Source organism: Temnothorax nylanderi, unplaced genomic scaffold, assembly GCF_030848795.1.
Source record: "Temnothorax nylanderi isolate EJ_2023f unplaced genomic scaffold, tnyl_v1.0 TNYL_tig0206_pilon, whole genome shotgun sequence".
NCBI classification, from domain to species: Eukaryota; Metazoa; Arthropoda; class Insecta; order Hymenoptera; family Formicidae; genus Temnothorax; species Temnothorax nylanderi.
Genome location: NW_027249268.1, coordinates 33,496 through 60,000, shown reverse-complemented (window position 1 = coordinate 60,000; position 26,505 = coordinate 33,496). Strand labels below are relative to the sequence as shown.

General features: G+C 38.5%; 1 protein-coding gene and 2 long non-coding RNA genes across 3 annotated transcripts; 2 read left to right on the top strand and 1 right to left on the bottom strand.

Annotated features, from left to right (window-relative positions):
• Window positions 1-3,396: 3,396 nt before the first annotated feature.
• On the bottom strand, window positions 3,397-5,210 carry LOC139779044 (uncharacterized). Its single transcript, XM_071717255.1, has 2 exons — window positions 5,045-5,210; window positions 3,397-4,984 (listed from the first exon to the last, which is right to left on the bottom strand). Exon 2 carries the CDS (start codon window positions 4,981-4,983, stop codon window positions 3,397-3,399), a length of 1,587 nt encoding a protein of 528 aa, XP_071573356.1. The 5' UTR covers window position 4,984; window positions 5,045-5,210.
• A 5,025-nt stretch (window positions 5,211-10,235) lies between these two features.
• On the top strand, window positions 10,236-10,799 carry LOC139779031 (uncharacterized). Its single transcript, XR_011719778.1, has 2 exons — window positions 10,236-10,356; window positions 10,437-10,799. It is a non-coding gene; the product is annotated as an uncharacterized lncRNA (long non-coding RNA).
• Window positions 10,800-20,150: 9,351 nt separating this feature from the next.
• On the top strand, window positions 20,151-20,692 carry LOC139779054 (uncharacterized). The gene is made up of 2 exons (XR_011719790.1): window positions 20,151-20,222; window positions 20,334-20,692. It is a non-coding gene; the product is annotated as an uncharacterized lncRNA (long non-coding RNA).
• Window positions 20,693-26,505: the final 5,813 nt, after the last annotated feature.

Here is a 26,505-nt window from a genome sequence, read left to right as displayed (position 1 = left end):
GCTACGTGCCCTACGAGCGGAGATATTGCGACGCAAAGTCCAAATATGAAAATTTATTTTTAAGATACTTTTTCTACGTCGACCGTCTCTCATGCCATGGCATCATTTCATTGGCTGGAATCGCGTCTTTTTCACTTTTTCGACACTGGCGGTGCCACTAGTATCGCCAGTTTCTCGATGTATACGTGTGTGTAAACTGCGCGCAGTGCAGACCAGTGCAGACAGTGCGTTTAGCGCGCTGTCACCTGTCACAGTCAGTTATAACCTATAACACGGTATAGTGTCCCACGTCAAGTACGCGCGGAGCGAGACCGACCGTGACTCTTTACGCGACGCGACGATTAATATTTTTTCTGATTCAAGGTAATTGTTTTATTTACATGTAATTATCCTATTATTATACGACGCGAAGCGAAACCGCACCGTGACTCTTTTACGCGACTAACAAGGGAACGGTCGGGGGTGTCCGAGACCGATTTGGATGCGCTTTGGATATGTTGTTGAGCATCAAAAAATATTAGACTCGTATTTTTTTTGCGGCTTATCTCGACGTTTAGGGGTTGAAACAACCCCTCGAAAATAACGGATTTTATAGTTTTTAGCGAATATCTTCGAAAATATAAGGCGTATGAAAAAAAGTTTGGTACAAAAGGTTTATGGCTTTTTGTGCTCTTTACAATGGCGTAATCAGATTTTTCAAATTTGTCACATTTTTTAATTTAACCCCACCCCCACCTATTATTTTTGCCAAATATAACCATTTTTCCAACGCAAATTTAAGAGCGTCAAATGCCAAATACATCCATGTGTATTTTTATTATGATACCATTATTAGATTTTTGGCAAGACGAGATGATATGTGGTATAGGCGTCGCGCTGTAGGTAGGTGTTGCGTTATTTCTGTTCAAGTTGCGCCGTACGCTTAAAAATTTCCATTTCAACTCCGGGATGACCGAAAGCGCTGATGCGAAGGCCAGCGCAAGGCTATTTTGAGAGTCCTGGACTAGCAACGGAATGTAGACTCCGATATTATAAATACCACCGCCGAATTGTAAGATCGAGCGGGCAGTCGCAAATTTGAACGTGCGTCACATTAACCGCTACAATAATACACTATCCCAATTATAACTCCGGGACAACCGAAAGCGCTGATGCGAAGGTCAGCACTAGGCGCTGACAGCGAGGAGTTTACGCTATTTCGATAGCGTTAGCACGAAAATAAATAAGCAGGAAGTCCGGAAGGTTATATGGAGTAGGGGAAAGCCTTCGCGCGTTCTGAAGGAAGGCACGGACGGACGGCAGATAGATTTGAGTCGCTGAGCGAGAAGTACATAACATAATTTGGAGAGAGAGAGAATCATAGGTGCGTGCGAGATATATAGATATAGAGAGATAGATCGGTCGAAAAGCCTTGCGGTAAAGTAACGAGGGAATGTTTTCGGACTATATGTATATTTATTAAAATAAAGGACTGTCGTTATATTGAATCACAAGATCGTACACATCTATATATCGAGTGCCATTTCTTATGGAATATCAAGGTGTCATGGAGTTCCTCGATGATCGATTGCAACTGTGAATATCGGAGTGCCGCGTCCGCGTTGCTTTTCTTTACCTGAAACACACAAATGCAATAAGATGATTAATATAAAGATTCAATATTTTTTTATTGGAAAAACGATTAACTTACCAATATTCTTCTTCTTCTTCTTCAAAATCGTCCTCCATTTTAAATAGTCGACGTAAGCCGAAGATATCTACGTCGCCGGAAGTTTCCCAGATTTCAGCGTTGTTTTCCTGGTTTTCCGTCCTAAACCAACGCACCCAACGCTGGCGCGCCACATTTATAAACCCACGGATCTGTATTTCATGCATATATATATGGCGCTGAAAACAGATTATACAAAAATTAAAAAAATGTTAAATCTATGAAAATATTCATACATACCTGATTGTGAGGGATCCGAACCCTCACCATATTTCTGATTCGTACCTCGTGCACGGGCACATTGTCCACTTATATCCACTGTTACAATAAAAGAATGGTTAATTTAAAAATATTTTTAATATACAATTATGTGTATTATACGTACTCCTGTGGCGGGATAAAGGATTTCTATGTAATCCTCAATTCTGTACATTCTTTCTTCAATTCTGTCCATTCTTCTATGCTGCTTTACTCTTTGTCACGTAACTACCGGCTCAACTGACTGCAAAGGCTGAGCCAGAGTTCAATGGCTGCGTTCCAATATTCACTGCCAGTACTAAAAATCTATAGTATACGTGACGTAAACTATAGATTTTCAGTACTGGCAGTGAATATCGGAACGCAGTCAATGTCGACGTTATAAATACTGGCATTATAAATACCGCCGAATTGTAAGATCGGGCGGGCAGTCACAAAACATAATCTGAACGTCACATTAACCGCTACAATAATATACTATCCCGGTTACGGCACAACAAAATCAACAACCAAATTCACGCATTTGAATATCATTTGCTCGTGTCATAATTCCGGAAAGGAACTACATTGACATATTGTTGCGCGCGCTCCGCTGTCACTGGTCACTCGCGTTCGCGCCGCGCACTCCCGGACTCACGTGAGAGAAAGAGAACACTCGTTTATCAAAATAAGGAACTCAGGTTTATTCGAGATTAGTACAGAAAAGCGTATTTGAAGATACAGAAGGAGAACTCGTTCGAACGTTCCGAGTCTCCCCGAGAATCTGACAGTCGTCGTGAAATCAATAAAATCAATATTCCGTTGTCAAGGGACGCGCTTCAGCACGAAGCTTCCGCGGAGCGATCAGCGGAGCCAAGTTCAGCCCACAAACGGGTGTCCAGCACGGGCGCAACAATATACATATACTTTTAATATACATTTAAAGAAATAATGTTATTTGTTGATCTTTTTTAGCGGGGGTCATTGCGGTGAGATACTAGAATTCGAGGATTTATTGAACATAGACGATGGGTTCGGTATTATCCAAGGCTAAATCCAAGAATGAATAAGGCGAACGAGCATGTTTGGAGAGGCACTGAAGATATTTACAATCTGCAAATTTTATTCGATATGCGGACATATATAGAGGAAATATGGTAGAAAAATTAATAAAAATAGTAATAGTAATAAATTAAAAATACAAATTACATTTCTTCATGTGTTTATTTTTACAATATTGGGTAATAATATTATGTGTAGACGAATAATATCGAGTCACAATAAAATATTAATAAACTTTTTTAAACGTCGCCAGTAAATGATTGATAAAATTGTAGATTTTAAGACGACTTATGTATTAATAAATCAGAGCAGAATTTTTAAATTAATCAGTAAACAATCCATCAGTAATTAATCAGTAATCAATACATAAACATATATGAAAATTACATTTACGGCACATATTCGTCGCAAAGATGATGATCATGAAAGAAATGTGTTATGCAAAGCGATTTTTTGCACCAAGAACAAATAATTATGGCAGTTTTACCACAAATGTCGCATTCTACTTTAAAATCACTCTTGAAACAAAATTTGACTGGTGTTTGAAATTCACTCGGCCTATTCTGTATATATCCACTTTTAAACCATGCATATTTCAATAAATTTTGAAACCTAGGCGATGAAAATTGATTGTGCGTTAATGACTGCAATTTCAAGATATTATTTCGAACATGAAGATCTATTGCAAGGTCTAACATCATAACCATATCAGAAAAATATCTAATAAAATTTTTCCACATTCGGAAAAAATATACATCTAATGGTTGTATTCTTCCCGTTGTACCGGCCGGAATAGTTAATGAAACAAAGTCAGTTACACTATCTGGTTTAGTTTCTGAAATTATATTAGGACAATGCCCACTCCATGAATCTAATAATAATACAGATTTTGGTCCGACATTCGGAAAAAATACATCATTTAACCAAGTTTTTACATGATTTGATGTTAATTTGCCTGATTTTGAAGCCGTAATAAAAATATTAGGCGCGTTGAATAATGTTTCTTGCACTCTCGGACCAAACGTTCCTGTAACTTCTTTCAATGTAATAAAAAGAGGCGACAATAATCTACCATCAGCGGAAATAGTTGGCTGTATAGTGTAACTATGTGTGGTTGCTGATATAGATTGTACTACAGATTCTACCTTTTTTACACCTTTATGTGATAAAGTACGACCGGAGTGTAATTCTAACTGGAATCCACTCTGATCCGAATTGTAAATATTTTCCACTCCATATCGATCAATGTAATATTTTACGTTAGTAATAAATGTGTCGCACTTATTTTCCAAATCTTCTTTTGATAGCAAAGATTTTCTTGTTACAAATTTAGTTATTTTCCGAGACACAATATTATGTGTAATTTTAAATCTTTTCACCCACGTTTCTGAAGCTTTGAATCCTGCCACATTTTCCTCTTCTTGTGCCCGAGAAGCCCATCGTGCGATGTCAATATCATGAATAATAATTCCTCTTTCAAGAGCTTCATTAAAACAATTTAATGTGTATGCAGAAATTCTTTCTAATTTTTCCATTCTACTACCACCTTCACTAATTTGGCTCTCCCATCGTGCTAGTTGTCGTATTGATGTAACTTTTTTGTACCTTCGTTTAACTCCTTCAAGCGATCTTCCCCTTGTTTTACCACTCCTCCAGTATTCCACAGCTTGCCTTTTATAGTCACTTGATATTGTTGCCTCAACAGAGCTGCAAGTAACTTCTTCCGGAAGATATACTTTACCATCATCTTCCTCAAATAAATCAACTCTTTCCGGTTCTGGAATCTCATATATATCATAAAAACCTAAAGTTTCTTCCTCTTCTACGTCAAATTCTTGGTTTTGTATGTCAAGCAGTACACGTTCAATGTTTTCTTTTACTTCTTCTTCCTCCGAAGTTGTCGGACTTGGTGAATAGTTGAAAGCAGTGAAAGTTGCAGAAAGTAGCATTATTACATTGTATGGATTAAACTTCATTCTGAAAGATATTAAAATTAAATATTTGTCTCGAACTTTAATTATATAAATAAATACGCACTTTATAATTAATGGAGTGGTCTTTGTTAGGTTTGATACCGTCTCTTTCCAATTTGCGACTGCCCGCCCGATACAATTCGGCGGTATTTATAATGTCGGAGTCGACATTCCGTTGCTAGTCCAGGACTCTCGAAATAGCCTTGCGCTGGCCTTCGCATCAGCGCTTTCGGTCATCCCGGAGTTAAAATGGAAATTTTTAAGCGTACGGCGCAACTTGAACAGAAATAACGCAACACCTACCTACAGCGCGACGCCTATACCACATATCATCTCGTCTTGCCAAAAATCTAATAATGGTATCATAATAAAAATACACATGGATGTATTTGGCATTTGACGCTCTTAAATTTGCGTTGGAAAAATTATTATATTTGGCAAAAATAATAGGTGGGGGTGGGGTTAAATTAAAAAATGTGACAAATTTGAAAAATCTGATTACGCCATTGTAAAGAGCACAAAAAGCCATAAACCTTTTGTAGCAAACTTTTTTTCATACGCCTTATATTTTCGAAGATATTCGCTAAAAACTATAAAATCCGTTATTTTCGAGGGGTTGTTTCAACCCCTAAACGTCGAGATACGCCGCAAAAAAAAACACGTGTCTAATGTTTTTTGATGCTCAACAACATATTCAAAGCGCATCCAAATCGGGTAGGTTCTAAATCGGGTTTTTTCGACCAATAAACGTCGAGATAAGCCGCAAAAAAAAATACGAGTCTAATATTTTTTGATGCTCAACAACATATCCAAAGCGCATTCAAATCGGTCTCGGACACCCCCGACCGTTCCCTTGTAAGTGATAAAACTTATGAAGCAATATCACAATGTTGGCATGTTATTTTAATGTATGTAATATTGCGATTAGGCACGAGGAAAAAGCGAACCTCTGTTCACATTTGACGTTCACGATGATATTCGTGTTATGCACGATGCTTCTGTCGAAACCGAGAAATCACATGCCGGAAAAATTTTACTTAGGTATTTATCATTAAAAGAATAGGGGAGACCGGGGCTAAAAGGTCAACGGGGTTGAAGCGTCAAATCAAATATCTCGGAACCTGTATATTGTGTGAACTCGCTATTAACATTGTAAACGCTGCTTATGGTACCCATGTGACCAACGGAGTTTCGGCAGGTTACCTGCCGTATTATGATTTTTACGAGGGCAAACGTGTTTTTGGAAGGTGAAAGTTACATTTTCTGCGCGTGGAAATTTTGTAATATCTGCAATAATATTTGCTCTCCAAATCTCGAGGTACGTGATTATAAAGAGTAATGCATGCTGAACACGAATCCAGTGTAGTTTTTTCATTATCGTTGATGTCTAATATTTCGTGGGCGATCAAACCTGAAACTTGTGTTTGGGGCTAATCGGTCAGTAAGCAGTCCAGATGCATTTCCAAGGCATTTCCAGGCTCATTGCATATGGAATATGGATGAGACGGGAATTACAACCGTTCAGACACCGAATAGAGTCATCGGACGTCGAGGAGTGAAACAAGTCGGGCGAGTGACTTCTGCGGAAAGAGGAACCCTCGTAACTATTTTTTAATAATGTTTCGCATAAAAATTTTAAATAAATTTTTATATTTTTCTCTTAAAAAACAATTATTAAAATGTATCCTATCATTTTTCAGGATTAGATGTACGTATATGTATTGAAAATGCAGTGTAACGGATTAACCCCGGGGGGGGTGGCGGTTCAACCCCGGCATTTTTGAGATTTCAATTTTTGCACCGTTGTCGTTTTTGCTCTATACCGGTTAAACAAAGCGACGTAGATAAAAATTTCCTGTATAAATTTTGTAGCTAAAGGTTTACTCTTTACAGTGGTATACCACATTTAACTACAATTATTTATTTTGTTGTTAAAAATCGGCACCGAAAAAAAACTAACGGTCTAGCCCCGGTCTTCCCTACTGCATGTTCAATTCGGTTTTCTTTATTTTATTGTTCTAAAAAATAAAATATTCATTATTATTCGGCAGTCTTTCCAAAAGATATATGTTTTTTGCGAAACAAAATATAATTTTATAAACTTCTGTTTAAAGAATCTATCAAGCACTTTATAAAAAGACAGATAACTTAGTTCAATTACGATTTATATTCAATATAATTGCATTTAATTGTGGCTCCAGTATTGGAATAACATTCATTACGTAAATTACGTTTAAATTAAATCGTACACAACCGAGCTACGAAAAGCAATATGTACATCTATAACAACTGATTATTTCAATTACTTTTGAACTAGAGTCCTTTTCTATTTCCATTATTTCCGGTATTTCTACGGGCTCTGTGAATACCGATGACGCCGATGACTCAACGTGATCTATGTTTTCGGTCCATGGAAATACAGATGGGACTGTTTCAGCTTTCAATCTTGGAATTTTGTACAAAGACTTAAAGGAAAAAGTCATAAATAAATAATAACAACTTAAAAAATTAAATAATCTGCTAAACAATCACAACTTACTACGCCAAGTACGTTTCCACTTTGATTACAAATTTCCCGTTGCCATAAGATCTCTTCTTTCAAAAAATGCTTCTCACAGACACACAGTTTTGATGAAAGCACAATATCCTTTCTGCGAATAGCAGTTTGCCATCGCTGTATCATAATTTGATTATTCAGTACACGGAAGAAAGAAACTTTTTCAGGATTGCTAATATATCCTGATGTGCAACCTAACACTGTACACGTTGGCATTGTTTTAGAATAAAATGTCAATAGTATTATTTTATTCTCAAACAAGAACAGAAAACACTGAAGAACACTCAACGCACTTAATACTCGAGTAATACTGAACAATACGGAGACGGGAGAATACGGATAATACTAAGAGGTTATGTTGTGATCACGTAAGCAAGCACGTAACATCCTGCGCCATCTGATGTCGGGGTCATTATCGGCGTCAAATATTCTGAGAAAAACAATGAGAGTTTCACTCCTCTGGTTTTTTCGATTTTGGTAATTTATCACCTTTCGGAAAAACTATACTTTCTATTAAATCTTGAGAGACATCTTTAGCACCAGGTTTACTCCCTTGTCCACGAACATTCTTCTGTTATTTGTGAATAATAAAAGTTTAATATTAGAAAAATATACATCAGTAGGGGAGACCGGGGCCTAACCGTCGCCGGGGTTGAACCGTCAAATCAAATATCTCGGAACCTGTATATTGTGCGAACTCGCTATTAACATTGTAAACGCTGCTTATGGTACCCATGTGACCAACGGAGTTTCGGCAGGTTACCTGCCGTGTTATGATTTTTACGAGGGCAAACGTGTTTTCGGAAGGTGAAAGTTACATTTTCTGCGCGTGGAAATTTTGTAATATCTGCAATAATATTTGCTCTCCAAATCTCGAGGTACGTGATTATAAAGAGTAATGCATGCTGAACACGAATCCAGTGTAGTTTTTTCATTATCGTTGATGTCTAATATTTCGTGGGCGATCAAACCTGAAACTTGTGTTTGGGGCTAATCGGTCAGTAAGCAGTCCAGATGCATTTCCAAGGCATTTCCAGGCTCATTGCATATGGAATATGGATGAGACGGGAATTACAACCGTTCAGACACCGAATAGAGTCATCGGACGTCGAGGAGTGAAACAAGTCGGGCGAGTGACTTCTGCGGAAAGAGGAACCCTCGTAACTATTTTTTAATAATGTTTTGCATAAAAATTTTAAATAAATTTTTATATTTTTCTCTTAAAAAACAATTATTAAAATGTATCCTATCATTTTTCAGGATTAGATGTACGTATATGTATTGAAAATGCAGTGTGACGTTTAAACCCCGGCATTTTTGAGATTTCAATTTTTCCACCGTTGTCGTTTTTGCTCTATACCGGTTAAACAAAGCGACGTAGACAAAAATTTCCTATATAAATTTTGTAGCTAAAGGTTCACTCTTTACAGTGGTATACCACGTTTAACTAAAATTATTTATTTTGTTGTTAAAAATCGGCACCGAAAAAAAATTGACCTTTTAGCCCCGGTCTCCCCTACTTTGTATAATTCTCTTTTATGTTATTTCTTATTAGATCATGGTACGAGAGGAACAAACACATTTTTCCAGCGAGTAGATGGGAACCTTTTGATCCAACGAAAAGTTATGACAAGTATACAGTGTCGGATAAAAATAGGAAGAAAGATAAAATCTGATAAACTTAGATTCAACGAATTGTCCAATTTCGTTTAAAGGATTCAGATTCAAATTCATTCAGTTATGTGATAATATTTAATTCATTTACCCGATTATGTAGCTCTACTAAATTACAGTCCTTTGAATCTGAATCCTTTAAACGAAATTGGACAATTCGTTGAATCTAAGTTTATCAGATTTTGTCTTTCTTCCTATTTTTATCCGACACTGTATACTTGTCATAACTTTTCGTTGGATCAAAAGGTTCCCATCTACTCGCTGGAAAAATGTGTTTGTTCCTCTCGTAACATGATCTAATGAGAAATAACATAAAAGAGAATTATACAAAGTATTCTTTTAATGATAAATACCTAAGTAAAATTTTTCCGGCATGTGATTCCTCGGTTTCGACAGAAGCATCGTGCATAACATGAATATCATCGTGAACGTCAAATGTGAACAGAGGCCCGCTCTTTCCTCGTGCTTATAGATATCCATTAACAGGTGGTACTTATGGTCGGCAGTCCAGACTCCGGAAAATCGCATTTTGCAAAAAATTATCTGAAGAAATACGGATACGTCAACAGAGACACTTTAGGCAGCTGGCAGAAGTGCATTGCTGCAGTCCAACAATACTTAAATCAAGGAAAAAGTATAGTTATAGACAATACCAATCCTGATTCAGCTTCGAGAAAGAGATATATTGAGATAGCCAAGAAGCGCAATGTCTCGGTCAGATGTTTCGTCATGACGACAAGTATAGAACACGCGAAACGTAATAATAAGGTAATCGGAAATTAACATTAACCGTCATCGTGTGAAAGAATCGTATGAAGTAATGTTTCCGAAAATTCTAATCGATTTATTATTATATTACAGTTTCGCTAGTTGACTGATCCAAGCCACATTTCAATCAACGAGATTATTATCAACTCCTACGTGTAAGTAGATTTTAGATATATACATCTCTACACTCAAAATTATTTATCTTTGGATATGTAATTATACTTTGATGTTACTCTTTTGCAGGTAAATGGTCGACAGAAGCTTACAATGTGATACAAAATTGTTCCTCAAAGGGAGTTGCTGCCCAAACTCAGATTGAAGGTCGCATTCAAACTAATATTTATGCAAATATTTATTTTATGATACAAAATTATGAGGTAAGTAGTTATTATTATCCAATCTTCGAGAATCTCTTTGCAGATGCGCAAATTAATTAAAATTAATTGATTTTTTAAAGCTAATTTCCCTTACTGAAGAACTGGTAATGAACGGACATGCTGAACAAGTAGGCATGGGACCAGATGAATGAAGCCAGAAACACTTGAATCCATCTGTACATAAGAGTTGTCAAGAAACTCTACAATTTTCACGCATAATCCGCGATTCTTAGTCAGTATGGATTAGAGTTTAATACAATCGCCATTGATGATCCCCTTTAATCGCGTCAAAATTGATTATTTCGCTTTTTGACTTCGTTCTTTACTCATGTTGTAAAATAGTTTTCCGATTGTGTAGAATATTTTTATTTAGAAAGAAATTTATAAAGATTGTTATATTGATCGTAGAGTAGAGAAAACAATAAAACTTAACATTTTACAAAGTAATGTCACATTTAAACTAGAACATTGTATCGAATAACTCAGACGAATTAGGAAATTCGTTTCTACGTGACTCATGTCTATTTCTGATTGGGGACGATTCGAGAACTCATTGAAATAATTTAATTTCTTTTCACGTTTAAATTTAGGTCACCGTAGATTAAACTTGTTACCTTAGAAGTTATTGTTAAATGGCGCATTTTATTTAATATTCCGCACTTCACTGTTGTGGCATAAAATTATTTTATGTTTCAAAAGATGGAGACTAAGCTTTCGGATTAATCCAGATGTACGCATATATACTGTATATATTTGATTAATTGTTTACTTAGATATCGATGATTTTTGTGCGATATGCTAATACATTTTTTTCTATGCAAGATTTCAATGCAGTAGAAACTAGTTAACTGAGAAAAAGAGTCTATAAATAATTCGTAACTCGTACAATTGCGCTCAACTGGAAACGTTTGGCAGTTATAAAATGTTAATATTTATTATTGTTGTTAAACATAATATAGAAATATTTTTCTAGGAAATGTATACAAGTAAGGTTACAATCATTAAATCGCTCACAGTGCTCACGTACATAACTTTGTCGCGCGCTGCGATTAACTCAATTTATTATAATTTATTATAATTTTTTAACAAAGCGAAAATATAGCGCAATGAACATCGTTACGTAATAATCATTCGTAATTCATTTTCGTGTATATAATAATTTTCGTGTATATAATATGTAGCTGACCGCAATCTTTGACTCTATTCAAATTTTGTACAACACTTCATTTAGCATTGTATTAATCATTAAGTAGCTTTGAGTACATTTAGTAGCTTTTGTATATTCATCAGTTTAATCCTTGAAGTTATTAAGACTTGCATGAATTTTTACCGCAAGTTCTCTTACATCTTTTATACGCCTTCTGTAAAATATATAAAAATATATCATAACTGAATTAACTCGCATATCTTGGTCTGTCTTTTTTTTCTCCATTGCTTAACTTCTATTCGCCTCCCGACTTGACGTATACGCTACTATACTCGTCCAAGACGTTATTCGCGACATTTACAAGCCTCTGTCTTCAATCGCTTTTCTTCAATCGCTCTAAAAAAAATGTGTCGTCTTGAAGTGATTGATCTCCTTAAAGGATTTAAAAGTTACGCTTTGCGAAGACATAAGATATACGTTAGCTGGAAAATCGATTCACAGCGGGATTAGAAAAAGACGGAATGTTATGCGGTCGGTTCTTCAACAGTATAACGGCTAGGTTTCGCGACTAGGTTAATCCACTTGCATATCGGTTATTGCGATCTCGCTCTTGTACATACTTGACTCATCGTCATGAGACTAGCTAGTGTGTGTCAACGTTTTACCTATTATTAACAACTTCAGACACATTACATTTTTTTTTTTAAGTAGTAATTTTTTTCTGTGATATACATATGTATAGCATTAACAAGGTGTACAACTAAAAAGGTTACAGATTATTATTTTTAAAAAACTAAGCAAAATATTAAATTGTTGTTTTCTTTAGAAATAATAGTCCGTAACACCTTTAGCTTCACACCTTGTACATAGGGGAGACCGGGGCTAAACCGCCAACGGGGTTGAACCGCTAAATCAAATATCTCGGAACCTGTATATTGTGCGAACTCGTTATTAACATTGTAAACGCTGCTTATGGTACCCATGTGACCAACGGAGTTTCGGCAGGTTACCTGCCGTGTTATGATTTTTACGGAGGCAAACATGTTTTCGTGGTGAAAAGTGAAATTTTCTGCGCGTGGAAATTTTGTAATATCTGCAATAATATTTGCTCTCCAAATCTCGAGGTACGTGATTATAAATGCATGCTGATTATAAAGAGTAATGCATGCTGAACACGAATCCAGTGTAGATATCTAATATTTCATGGGCGATCAAACCTGAAACTGATTTATCCCGGGAGGGTGGCGGTTCAACCCCGGCATTTTTTAGATTTCAATTTTTCCACTGTTGTCGTTTTTGCTCTATACCGGTTAAACAAAGCAACATAGATAAAAATTTCCTATATAAATTTTGTAGCTAAAGGTTCACTCTTTACAGTGGTATACCACATTTAACTAAAATTATTTATTTTGTTGTTAAAAATCGGCACCGAAAAAAAACTGGCGGTTTAGCCCCGGTCTCCCCTACTGTTTATAAGATTATAAGATATATTGTTTATAAGATTAAGATGCGTAACACTACAAAAAGGCGTGATATCCGTACAAAATTACCTTTTTTAAAAAAAAGTTAAAAAAGGCGCCAAGTACACGCATAGTAGTGTATATGTATTATGTTGTTACCTCGAAAAAAACAAAGTGGTAGTATAATACCTCCAAATAGCTTTACCCTGTACATACTGTTTATAAAATGCGTAATACTACAAAAAGGCGTGATATCCGTACAAAATTACCTTTCTTTAAAAAAAAGGTAAAGAAAGGCGCCAAGTACACGTATAGTAGTGTATATGTTGTTACCTCGAAAAAAAAAGAAAGTGGTAGTATTATACCTCGAAAAAACCTAAGTAACAAGTGGTAGACGTACTCTTTGTATCTCGAAAAATCTCGAAAAAATCTAAGCAGTAGTATCTTTATTTCCAAAAAATTATAACCCAAGTGATACACATCACAAAATTATGTTACCTTATATCAAAGAAGAGTCGCGCTTCAAGTGATCTATTACAATTACAAAAAAGAAATGATATCTCTTTAAATTACAGCGCCAATTACAGAGGGAACATATATATTGCCTCAAAAAATAATTGTTGCATTACTTTGAAAAATCTTTACATGGTGTCAATTAGAAAAAGAATGAATGATAACAATTTTATAAGATTAAAAAATTTTATTTAAATTTAACAAGGGAATACAAGATATTTAAATACAAAGTTTACATGTGTATTTTTTAGTGGTCACAAAGAATTACAGAGGAACAGTACAAAATAAAAATATTTTATTAAAATATTTAATCCAACGAGGGAATACAAGGTATTTAAATACAAAGTTTATATATGTATTTTTCAATAGAATAAAAGATTTAATCACAAAGAATTACAGAGATAGTACAAAATAAAAATATTTTATTAAAATACATAAATTTTTCTTGTAAAAAAACTTGGCGCTGCTAGACCTCGAAATTTTAAATAAATAAATAAACTTATCCTATATTTAATTATAAGCCGCATTATTCGCCGTCGTCACGCACACCCATATCACTCGCTCGCACATACACACCACGCTGATAATATAATCATTTTGTTACTCCCGTCGCATTCTTCTATGAATTATTTTTATTTATTGTTATCCTTATTTATTTAAAATTTCGAGGTCTAGCAGCGCCAAGTTTTTTTACAAGAAAAATTTATTTATTTTAATAAAATATTTTTATTTTGTACTATCTCTGTAATTCTTTGTGATTAAATCTTTTATTCTATTGAAAAATACATATATAAACTTTGTATTTAATTTATGTTATACTGCATATCAGAATGTAGCGAAAAAGATATAAAAGTGATATAAAATGTTATAAATAAAACGTTAAAATTTTACTTCTTTAATTTGTTCTGTCATACATACTCCCATGTATATATAATATTTTGTCATACCAATATGTATAAAAAATATTTTTACAAATACATGCTGTATATGTTATTAAAAATACATTTTTTTTATTATAATATTTCCAGTCTATAATCTTCTGTGTTAATGTGCAATTAGTACATACATTAAATTAATGGTATACATAATTTTGACTACACAGTGTAACATAATAAATTTATCTATTTCTTGACATCATTAGCATATCTTTATACAGATTTCTTATTACCACATAATTATGATAGTCATTTTAGACGTTACGTCGTCCCGCTTATTAATCGCTAAGATTTATTATTGTTTTTGTTGTTGTTTTTTAGAACATTTTTATTCAAACATTATATTCATTTTATAAACATTTAATACGTAATTTTCTTGCTTAACAATAATATTTTCTTTTCCGTCCTCGGCCTCCTCGTTGCTTCGTCTGCGTTGACGCTTCTCTCCTTCCTGCTTAGCCGAATTCTGAAGCCTCCGTCTGCGTCGTCGTTTCCCGGTGTTCCACCAGATCCGTCTGCGTTCCCTCAGAGGTTTTTCTTATAGGCGACAACGGAAGCGGAGAAATTAGAGGAGGAAGGACTCACAAGTTTGGTGGTGTAGACCCTCCAAAACCCGGCGTCGACGTCCCTATCTCGAAGGGTCGTTTTCTTCTAGTTGGTGTTGAAACAACTGGAGTTGGGCGACTAGCGCCGAGGATCGGCGAACCAGGGACAGGGCAAACAGCGCCGGGAGTCGTCATGGAACGAGAGGTCGAGTGACCAGGCGAAGAGCGGCTAGCGCTCGGAGTCGGCTGTGAGCCGGAGACTGGGCGACTGGCGCCGGGGGCAGGGCACCTTGCGCCGGCTGATGACTGCTTGGAGCCGTGAGCCAGGCGTCCTGCGCCGGTAACTGGGCGGCTAGAGCCTGGAGGAGGCGTCTGAGCGCCTACCTCGGGGCGACTAGCGCCTGTGGCTGCAACTGGCGCAACCTTTTTCCTCTCGACCGCGAAGATTTGGTCAAGAAGAAGAGGGCGAGTCTTGCGCCTCTTGGTAATTCCTTCCTCGTCGAAACGAGGAGGAATTTTAGTTTCAAAAATGCGAGGCGTATTGATCCTTTATGTGTATTGAAAGGACAATTCGCCGAATCGCCGAATTTCTGCGAATTCGGTCGCCTTTATATTTACATCGTGGTTGAATCTGAAATACGAGTTTCGACATCCATCTATGGGAGACTTTTTGCAAAACTCGGTTGCTAGGAGACGCGAAGTCCTGTCAAACAAGTCGGAGTATCTGTGGTTTGACAGAATGTATCGTATTTTGTAACCTGTCAACGCGACGTATCGCGAACCGTACTTTCCGTGACTTCCTGGTGGCTGACGACGGCTGCCACAGTCATATATATCTATAAGAAATTGGTGTTCTGGCCATTTGCAATTGTTTCTAATGCTTGTGAAAACTTCTTTCTTTTTTATTGTAAATACGAAAATTTAGTAATTATTTGGTAATACTTAAGGAGAGCTCCCTCCTCACCGATTTCGCTGAATTTAGGCTTAATCGACGCGTTTTTGCACAAAACGAACGAATCTGGCAGAAAAAAGTTCCGCTCTGCCCCGCGAAGCGAGATATTAACTGTTAAAGTTGACGACTATCAGGTTATGAAACCTGTTATACCGACGCTATGTAGCGACTGGTTTTGCACTTGTTTCAAACATACATTGTTTTTTTACATATTTTTTGCTGGATTTTTTTTTCATAATGTGTTTTTCGGCATCGAAATATGCGATTACTTGTATCAATTATTAATTTATCACCACATTTTGAACACTGTATTTCTTTATTTATTAAATAAGGCTCGATATATCCATTAATAATCATATTACTGTGTTTCGTTAACCTCAACGCTTAATATCTGTAACAGAAATAATTTGTTAAAGCAGAGAATAGTATCAACTATTCTCTGCTTTAACTAAATTATTTATGTTTCGTTAACTTAAACGTTTAATATCTGTAACAGAAATAATTTGTTAAAGCAGAGAATAGTTGGTATATGAAAAGTACATATAAATATGTACTTTTCATATACCAACTATTCTCTGCTTTAACAATTTTATTTCTGTTTTGTTAACTTAATTTAACGCTTAATATCTGTAACAGAAATAATTTGTGTTCCAAAATATTCTCTGTTGCTTTGATACAAGTAATCTCATATTTCGATGCCGAAAAACACATTATGAAAAAAAATCCAGCAAAAAATATGTAAAAAAAACAATGTATGTTTCAAACAAGAAACAAGTGTAATTAGTGTAAAACCAGTCGCTACATAGCGTCGGTATGATAGGTTTCATAACCTGATAGTCGTCAACTTTAACAGTTAATATCTCGCTTTGCGGGGCAGAGCGGGACTTTTTTCTGCCAGATTCGTTCGTTTGTGCAAAAACGCGTCGATTAAGCCTAAATTCAGCGAAATCGGTGAGGAGGGAGCTCTCTTTAAGTATTACCAATTATTTTATTTATTTTCACCATTTTACATACATCTTTTTTATTTGTCAAATTATTTAATTTATTTACAAATTTTTTATTATATAGCAAAATGTAGTCAGTAATAGAATTTTCTATGGAAAAAAAGGAAAGTCTACGGCTATGGAAATTATACCTACAAATTGGTTGCATGAAACCGAAGGTCAGATGTTTTGCTGGTTCCCTACTAAATATAAAAAAGCACAATTTCAAACTGCAGTAAATGAACGAAAAGATCCTGATACTTCCTCATGGAAAGAGTATTTAGCAAAAGTTTTGTACAAAAAAGGTATACGGAGATCATTTTTAAAGCATATTTAGTGTCGGTATTTTTTTTATTTACGTTTGTTTCTTTTGTTTAATGAAGGTTCTTTGAAGAAATGCAAATCCAAACTAAAAAAATTTACTGTAGATTCAGAATTGACATTTATCACTGAAACAGAGTCAGACAATAATACGTCACATCCAACTTCCAACAAACCTAAAGGCTATGAAGCACCAAGTTCTGTGAAATCTGATCTCAGTAATAAAGAAAATGTACCACTTGCATCACAAGCAGTACACCAAAATAACTTTTGATACTTTTAAGATATTTCTAATTTTATCTTACAAAATATATTTAATGTTTGTTTTATCTTTTTTAGCATATAGACAATGATTTTGACGAATTTTTCAGTGTTTTAAATTGCAATGATATTGATACTAACGTTATCACTCTCGAAGCTCAATCTGTTCAATCAACTTTCATCGATTTGCAAAGAAAAAGAAAAATCCAGCATTTCGATAATCGTAAGTATTAAAATAATAATTTTGTTACTACTATATTTTAATACTTTTTTTGGTCAATGTATTACTAGCTTTTTTATAGCATATATGGCAACAAAATATTTTATCTATTATCTTAAGAGACATCTTAATATTTTACATATTTATACATAATAATGGTATTAAGAGGCACTTTTTATGGTGGACATGCAATGTCCCAAAAAATCAAAATTACAAAAATTGAAATCAACGACAATGTACCAAAAGGGCTTAATCTCGAAATCTTAGAACTGAGACAATGTCCCGAAATGTCATAATCCCAAAATCTTAGAAATGAGACAATGTCTCGAAAATTCATAATCTTGAAATATAAGAAATATAAGAAATATAAGAAATATAAGAAATATAAGAAATATAAGAAATATAAGAAATATAAGAAATATAAGAAATATAAGAAATATAAGAAATATAAGAAATATAAGAAATATAAAAAATCCAACAACCCGGGAAAAAAAAATTATATATAATTATATATAAATATATATGATTATATGTGATTATATGTGAAATTTGGTACTTTATATAAAATTATATATGGGCATATATAATTCCAAATATAACTAGATATGAACAATAGATCATATATGCACTCATGGATACATATAAGATTTATATGGAAGTGTATATAACCCTATATGATTATATATAATTTCATGTAGCGTTATATATAAAAAGCAAAATTTCCGTACTTATATATGATATTATATATGATCTTATGTGACTATATATAATTATACAGGCAATTAAAATATATATAATGTTTTATATGCAATTTGACATGATTATATATGAATTCTTATAATTTATATATAAATTATATATAAAAAGCATTTATCCACATGGATTATATATAATTATATATAACCATATATAAACACAACACATGTGCATTATATATATTACACTTTTAAATTCGGATTATCCGATAGATGGCATCCGATAGGATTTGTTTCTCGTATTTAAAATTGCCGTGTCTCACGCTAAGCAACGCCAAGTTTAATAATATGGGATAAATTATTTCACTTTTGATTCTATAACTTTTGAAAAAATATACATTTAATTTATCAATGCTTTATTATTGAAGTTAACAGTTCTTTTTTAATATATATTGACTATATATGGTCATATATGATTATATATGATTATATATAATTAGATATGATCATATAGAGACAAAATTCATATATAATTGCATTATATATAACCATATATATTGTTGCGCCCGTGCCGAGACACCCAATCCTTCTTGTATTAACGTTCTGAACCTGAATAAACCCGAGATCCTTCTTCCTAAAAGAGTGTGTGGGGTAGGATATCAGGTGAAGGTGCGTCGGTTCCCACAATAACGATACTTTCAGTTAGGTTAAATCTCGCTAGGTTTATTCATGCTCTATATATACATATAAAATATCTCTTCGATGTGTATGGATAGGTGTTCGTGTGTGGCAGTATAGGATATTAATGTATAGTGTAATATTCTCATTATACGTCTCCAAATAGTTCTTTAATTAATGATTTCTTCTTCATGGAGAGATTCTTTCGGGGAATAAAGAGATTCCGTCCGGGAGTCCCTGGCTTGCCCCTTGGAGTATCAGGAACGGGACTCAATCGTGCTCTAGGGAGTCGAGGTCGTGGAGGAGTTTTAAAGACGTGGTCCGTCTGTGTTGCCACAGAATTCCCAGGATCGCTCTGATTAGGTAGATGCCGGATACGCGGCACGTGGGTTGGTAGGTCGATAAGGTGTAGCTTCCACGGTAGGAACGTCTCCACCTTGGAGTTCGGGAACGGACCTTCGTCTTGGTAACCGGCTCAGTAACCGGGATGGTAACCGGGATAAACTTCCACCTCGTCTTGGTCTCAGGAGTCGGGATTGTAACCGGGATAAGTTTCCACGGCAAGGTTTCCACCTTGGAGATCAGGATGAGACTCTTCGTATTGGTCCCAGGAATCGGAGTCGGAGTCGGAGTTGGAAGAGGCAGCGCCTTGGTCTCCACCGGACTCGGTGTTGCCCGATGGGCTGGGTCACTAAGACCCCAAAAACCTTTCCGCGGCAGGGTGTCTGTCGACTCTTACCGAAGAGAGTTAATGCCCTGCAAGGCAGGTATAAACGAAGGCCCCCAGGAGCACGCTCCGTATGTCAGAGGCCCTGGTAGTGAGCACGCCCTGATCAAAAGAGAGTTATGTCAGGGGCCCTGGTAGTGAGCACACCCTGACTGGCGATCTCGAAGAAAGCTGGAGAAGCCCCGCTGAGCTGCCCTTTATATAGGGGTCGGTGTCGAATCTTCCTTACGAGTAAGGGTACCGGCGAATGCGCCGCGTAGCGGGCGCGCGCCGAGCCTTCTCACCGATCGATACCGTGCTACCGCCCGCGCCGCGCGCCTCCCGTCATACTGCTCGCGCCGCGCGCATACCGTCGCGCGCTCGTGGTGGACAGCTGACCGCCACAGAGTGCTTCTTTCTTTCGCGAATCCGGGAGTGCGCGGCACGAACGTGAGTGCTTCAGAAATAGCTGAGCGCAGCGCAACAATATTTATATGTAATTAATATATAATAATTATATATAATCTTTTTTTCCCGGGAATGTATCCGGAAAAATTATAGACCAAAGTAAACATATCGAGACAGCACCGTGCAGCCGACGGCTGCAATTGTGGCGACTGCCCCAGCAAAGACACCGGGGCCGAAGATCCGGGAGGATCGGATACTTCCGCGTCCCCTTCTCAAGCGGAAGAAGGCGAAGGGGCACGACCAGGCCATCCTACCGCCGGAGGATGCGTTCGACGAGGAGGATGCCGAGCAGAGAAAAGCGCGGCAAAGAATGGTTAATGCCGTCAAAGAGGACGTGATCAGAATTATGAACCGTTCATAGAATAAGTTTTTGTTTTGGTTACACAGATAATTGATTTGTTTAAATGTCACTATGAACGTTTCTAAATATATGAGATATACCATTTTGTGAATTGCGTGACTTATGATTTGCGATCATACCAGTTAAGTATAGGATGTAATTTTGGTCCCGAAACAAAAGGATCGAAAGATTAAGTGGAACAAAGTGTAAATGCGTGCCGGATACGCAAGAGGGTTTAGTTCCGTCAGAATTACCGGACAAGATAGCCGCGTAAAACGTATGAGGCTCCGTGATTTCCAATAGAATAACGGGTCGATTGAGAACCACGGGAGCAAGCAAATCGTAACATAATTTAAGGTCCGTACACACAGTGAACAGGGATGGTTCGGGAAAGTTTAAAGGCGCGTTCACATGAGGGGGCGTGGTAAACGAAATGGCCGAACCGAGGGACGGACCGGGTATAAAGCGACGCGAACGGAGGTTCGGAGTCATCGACAACGCGATACGACCATCGACGGTCGGACGAAAGGCGCGACATCAAAGAACCGCTTACCATCGAACATGGTAAGCCGATCTAGCGAACCAATCGCGCGACCGGAAAACTTTTGATGCGAGGGGTGTAAGACCGACCAAACGAATGACTTACCGTCGGCAAACGAGGTCGCGCCCGTACGAATGGCGAAATACCCTTACCACGTATCATGGTAAGGGAAACTGGCGAACCACGAGCCCGGCGGGCGAAGTAACGACGCGAAAGTGTCACAAGCGTCGCGGGTATACCAGCGAAGCGAGCGAACAACCGACCCGATGGCTAGGAGGCGAGATCGTCGAACCAAGCGGCGTGGCAAGGGCAAAACTGCGTGAATCAGGGACAAAGTCGAAACCCTGATGAACTTCGCGGGAGAGTACCGAAATACACCGGCCAACCGAGTTTTGCAACCCTGAGAGGTCTGGGGACCAAGCGGGCACTATAACAAAAAACAGGCAGAAGCGATAGGGACCAATCGGCTTGAACGGATAGCGTGGCAAGCCGAACGCATGAACCAAAGGCGGAGCAAGTAATTATCAACTTGGACGACCTACAGAAACGGCTAACGAAGCGACCGGCGCGGCGCGATGCTCGGCGGGGGTCCCAAACTGGGGGCTTTTTGTGCATACGCGAGGGTGGTCAAACGACCAAGCGACCCAACGACATCCACGGCGGGGTGACGTTGAGAAAACCTTAATGGGGTAGTAATTAAGTAGATTCATTGTCAGTTGGCCAATTATTAAGTGCGGAATAGGGAAAACCGACACCACGCAGCGTGGTGAGCGAATGACGCTCGGTAGACCATTGACCGCGAAAATAACGATACGACCGCGTTCGAGCGGCCAAAAGAAGGCAAGATCTAACGGCGAGCGATGCACCGAACGCACAGAAGTCGAGAGCGCGATACCACGGAGGCGCGGTTTGCGATTTCGGACTAAGGACGGCCGGAGAGGCGAACGAAGGGCGCGAACGGGTTGCGAGCGATGAAAATAAGGTATGCGTAAGGTCAATGTGCACGCCGGACCTAGACTGGCTGAAATTGTGATACCATGTAAAAAGTAGGTTGCAAGGGGCGCGAGACCCAGGTGTGCGGAGCGCGTAAGCAAAATGTAAGCGAGACATTAGTGATAGGGAAATATTGTAAACGCAGTGTCCCAGGAACGAAAGGAGATTGAATATTTGAAAACTGGAACACTGGGTATACGAGCAGGTGATGGTTCGAGAATGATCGAAAGAAATTGTTATTCCCGATAGGGGAACAATAGCCACAATGGGCCTATTGTCCGCGCGAACATCTGGCGAGATGGAATGCGGAAGCGACGTGCCATCCCGACCATCGGAGAGCGAACATGTGCGACCCAGATGGGAGTGGGCGGTGCCAGAGACCAGAGTGGGGGACTCGGGTCCGAGAGTATAAAACCGAGCGGAGGCGAATGCTCGAGGATGATTCCGCGCTAGAGCTTGAAAGTAACACAGTCGATTCGATCTTAGAAATAAAACTGACTTAGAACTTAGACTCTGCGTTATACATCCCGCGGAAAACGCGTTAAAGCACAAGCAATTGTCGAACACTTTGTACAACTTGAACAGATATTAAAATAGAGTATATTTTATTATCATAAAGATTCAGAGTACTTACCTTATTCGAGTGCGGTTACCTTACCTGAAAACCATATACCTACCTGATCCTGATACTTACCTGTTGTCGATCCTAAGTCCGTCCGGGGAGATCCGAAGTCTGTCCAGCGTTGATCCAGCGACAAAGCCAGCGGTGCACAGCTGCAGTCCAGAAGGGGTCCGAGACGCGTGGTCCAGCGATGATCCAAGATCCAGCGGCAACAAGGCGACCTGAAACAGAAAAGGTAGAGGAATCAGTGGGGCGATAAATAAAGGGGGACAATCGTAATACTTGAAGTTAGCCTTTCTCGTTTTGGGGGTCAAAATCGAGTGGCGACCGTGTCGGTGACACCGAAGTAAAATTCAAAGGGGGGTCAACTCCTCCGTTCGGTTACAACCGTACCTCGAAATTCAAAAGACAGAGAGTAGACAAAGCATTTCATCAGAATTGTCTCGACTTTTTTCAAACATTTTGAAACTCCACAAGTCAATTGCTGTATATCATTTCGATACGTTACAATTCTAACAATAAAAAGAAAAAGTAAAGGAAATATATGTGAGTGTGCGTGTACAATTCTGAAATACTTTGTCTACTCTCTGTTTTTTGAATTTCGAGGTACGGTGCTGTCTCGATATGTTCACTTTGGTCTATAATTTTTCCGGATACATTGTTGCATTTCTTATATTTCTTATATTTCAAGATTATGAATTTTCGAGACATTGTCTCATTTCTAAGATTTTGGGATTATGACATTTCGGGACATTGTCTCAGTTCTGAGATTTCGAGATTATGCCCTCTCGGCACATTGTCACGTTTCTTAAATTTTGGGATTTTTATTTTTTGGGACAATATACAAGTTTTCCAATTTCGGCACATTTTTGGGGGGGACTTGCATATGTCCACCCTTTTTATTCTTAGGGTGCTGTCACATGGCAGTCAGAAATTCGGAAAACGGAATCTCGGAAAAGTAACGGAGAGGGGGTCAACCAATAAGAATCATTTTGTTCACATGCATATGTTACAAGGTTGAGCTTTCGGAAAACAGTGATCTTTCTGATTTATATGTATGAGAAGAAGTGTACACTATTTTCGTGCTAAGAGTTTATTTTATCATGAATAAAAACATATCGGCGGTAAGTTATCCCAGCAAACACTGTTCTGTAAATTTTAAGTAACAATTACAGAACAGATATTCACTGTTCTGCTAACCATTATGTAATTTTCAAGTAACGCTTAGGTCAAAATGTCAGCAACATTATGCTATATATAATACGTAACAAATACGATATTAAATTACGTAATTATAACAGATACTGTTCTGTTGTGACCGAACGGCACGAGTTGGGCCCGATTCCGGCGGCTATTATTCCTATCGCACGGTCGCCACTCGGTTTCTCCTATATCACCGAGAAGGTAAGTATATTCCCTTGGATTCCTAATTTAAGTATTTCTTTCTCTTTTCAGGTTCCCGCCACGGATGGCCGATCTTCCGCGTCTCCTCGTGGATCACCGATCTCAATCACCGCTCCGGATCAACGTTGGGCCGAGATGGATGACCGCTCTCACGTCGGGTAAGTACCAGCACTGTGATTAACTAACTTTATTAATAGGGGAGACCGGGGCTAGACCGTTAGTTTTTTTTCGGAGCCGATTTTTAACAACAAAATAAATAATTGAAGTTAAATGTGGTATACCACTGTAAAGAGTGAACCTTTAGCTACAAAATTTATTAAGGAAATTTTTATCTACGTCGCTTTGTTTAACCGGTATAGAGCAAAAACGACAACGGTGCAAAAATTGAAATCTCAAAAATGCCGGGGTTGAACCGCTACCCCCCCGGGGTTAATTCGTTACACTGCATTTTCAATATATATACGTACATCTAATCCTGAAAAATGATAGGATACATTTTAATAATTGTTTTTTAAGAGAAAAATATAAAAATTTATTTAAAATTTTTATGCGAAACATTATTAAAAAATAATTGTTTTACCTATTCCATAAAACAATTTAGGCACGTGAATACAGAGGTTAACCAAATCGTAAACTCCCCAACGGCACGTCACATTGTCAACGCGGGCAACCACGGGGAACACGCGTGACGGCGTTCCGGTGCCATAGGATCAGCGCGGACCCTCGAGCAACCTAACCAAGCCGCGTTTCTCGCAGGGGAGCGATAAATAGCGACAGGGGGGTTAGAAAATCTCGCGGTGGAGCGCGACCATTTTACCGACTCGACGGCGTCCTCGCGCCGATTCCTCGACGCGCCGACGACGACGACGACGACGGCCACGACCACCACGACGACGACGACCACGACCACCACGACGACGACGGCCACGACCACCACGACGACAACAGCCACGACCACCACGACGACGACGACGACGACGACGACGATGACCACCACCGACACCACCACCACTACAACGGCGGCGACAATGACGCCGAGACGATGCGGCGAACGCTGGACGATGCGGTTGCACGCGCGACTGTTACTGACTTAATGACCAACAACGACAATTTACCGCGGCCGGGAGTCGGGACGATCTACCGCGCGCGCGGCATGTCAACTCTCGCGCGGAAATCGCGGGATCTCAGAGCCGTGCCGTGCCTCGCCGTACCTCGCCGACGTGCCGTGAGCGCGAGCGATCTCGAAAACAACGGTCCGCCATCTTTTCGGTCGGCCAAAACACCCGTTTTGCGACGATAAGTGCGTACCATTTCCCTCTTACACAAACTGACGCACGTGCAAGGGAAGACAGAATCACGCTCGAGGGAAACCTAACCTGAAATCGCCGTGAGCTGAAGTCGTGCGCCCGGCGCGCCACAGTGACGAGACTAGCGGACCAGCCCCGGGTGCTTACTAGCGGATAAGCCCCAAACATAAGTTTCAGGTTTGATCGCCCACGAAATATTAGACATTAACGATAATGAAAAAACTACACTGGATTCGTGTTCAGCATGCATTACTCTTTATAATCACGTACCTCGAGATTTGGAGAGCAAATATTATTGCAGATATTACAATATTTCCACGCGCAGAAAATTTCACTTTCACCTTCCGAAAACACGTTTGCCCTCGTAAAAATCATAACACGGCAGGTAACCTGCCGAAACTCCGTTGGTCACATGGGTACCATAAGCAGCGTTTACAATGTTAATAGCGAGTTCGCACAATATACAGGTTCCGAGATATTTGATTTAGCGGATTTACCCCGGTAGCGGTCTAGCCCCGGTCTCCCCTACTCTAATTTTTCAGGTTCTATCCACGCATGACTCATCTCCGCCGCCGTCCCTTGGATCATGGATACTAATCGCCGACCGGGATCAACTAACGATCAAGATGGCTGACCACCGATGAACTCAGGTAAGTAGAGGTATCGTGGTAAGTTAACTTCCGTAATGCTGCACTTTTTTAGGTTCCCGACGCGGGTGGCTCCCTCGCATCACCCCCCGTTGGATCACCGATGAGAGATTTTCGACCCGGATCAACGCACGCCCAGATGGATGACCACCGCTTGATCAGGTAAGTAGAAGGTAACTCAATCAAGAAAATCCAGGAAAATTTTGTAAATTTGATGAACAATTTATTCAATGCTGTTGTTCCACACAGGTGTTGTTTCACATAATATCCTTCACACAGGATGGCTGTCGCACGCTTCGTTAAGACGCACACTTAAGTCCTAATTGTGGTATCGCAGTACCGGTCGTCTTTCATATCGACGATAGTTAACGCGTTTCGCGGGCGTTCCCGATTGTTTATGGATGACGGCTG

Coding starts and splice junctions, on each gene's coding strand:
- LOC139779044 (XM_071717255.1), bottom strand. CDS start 4,983: ATGAAGTTTAATCCATACAATGTAATAATGCTACTTTCTGCAACTTTC.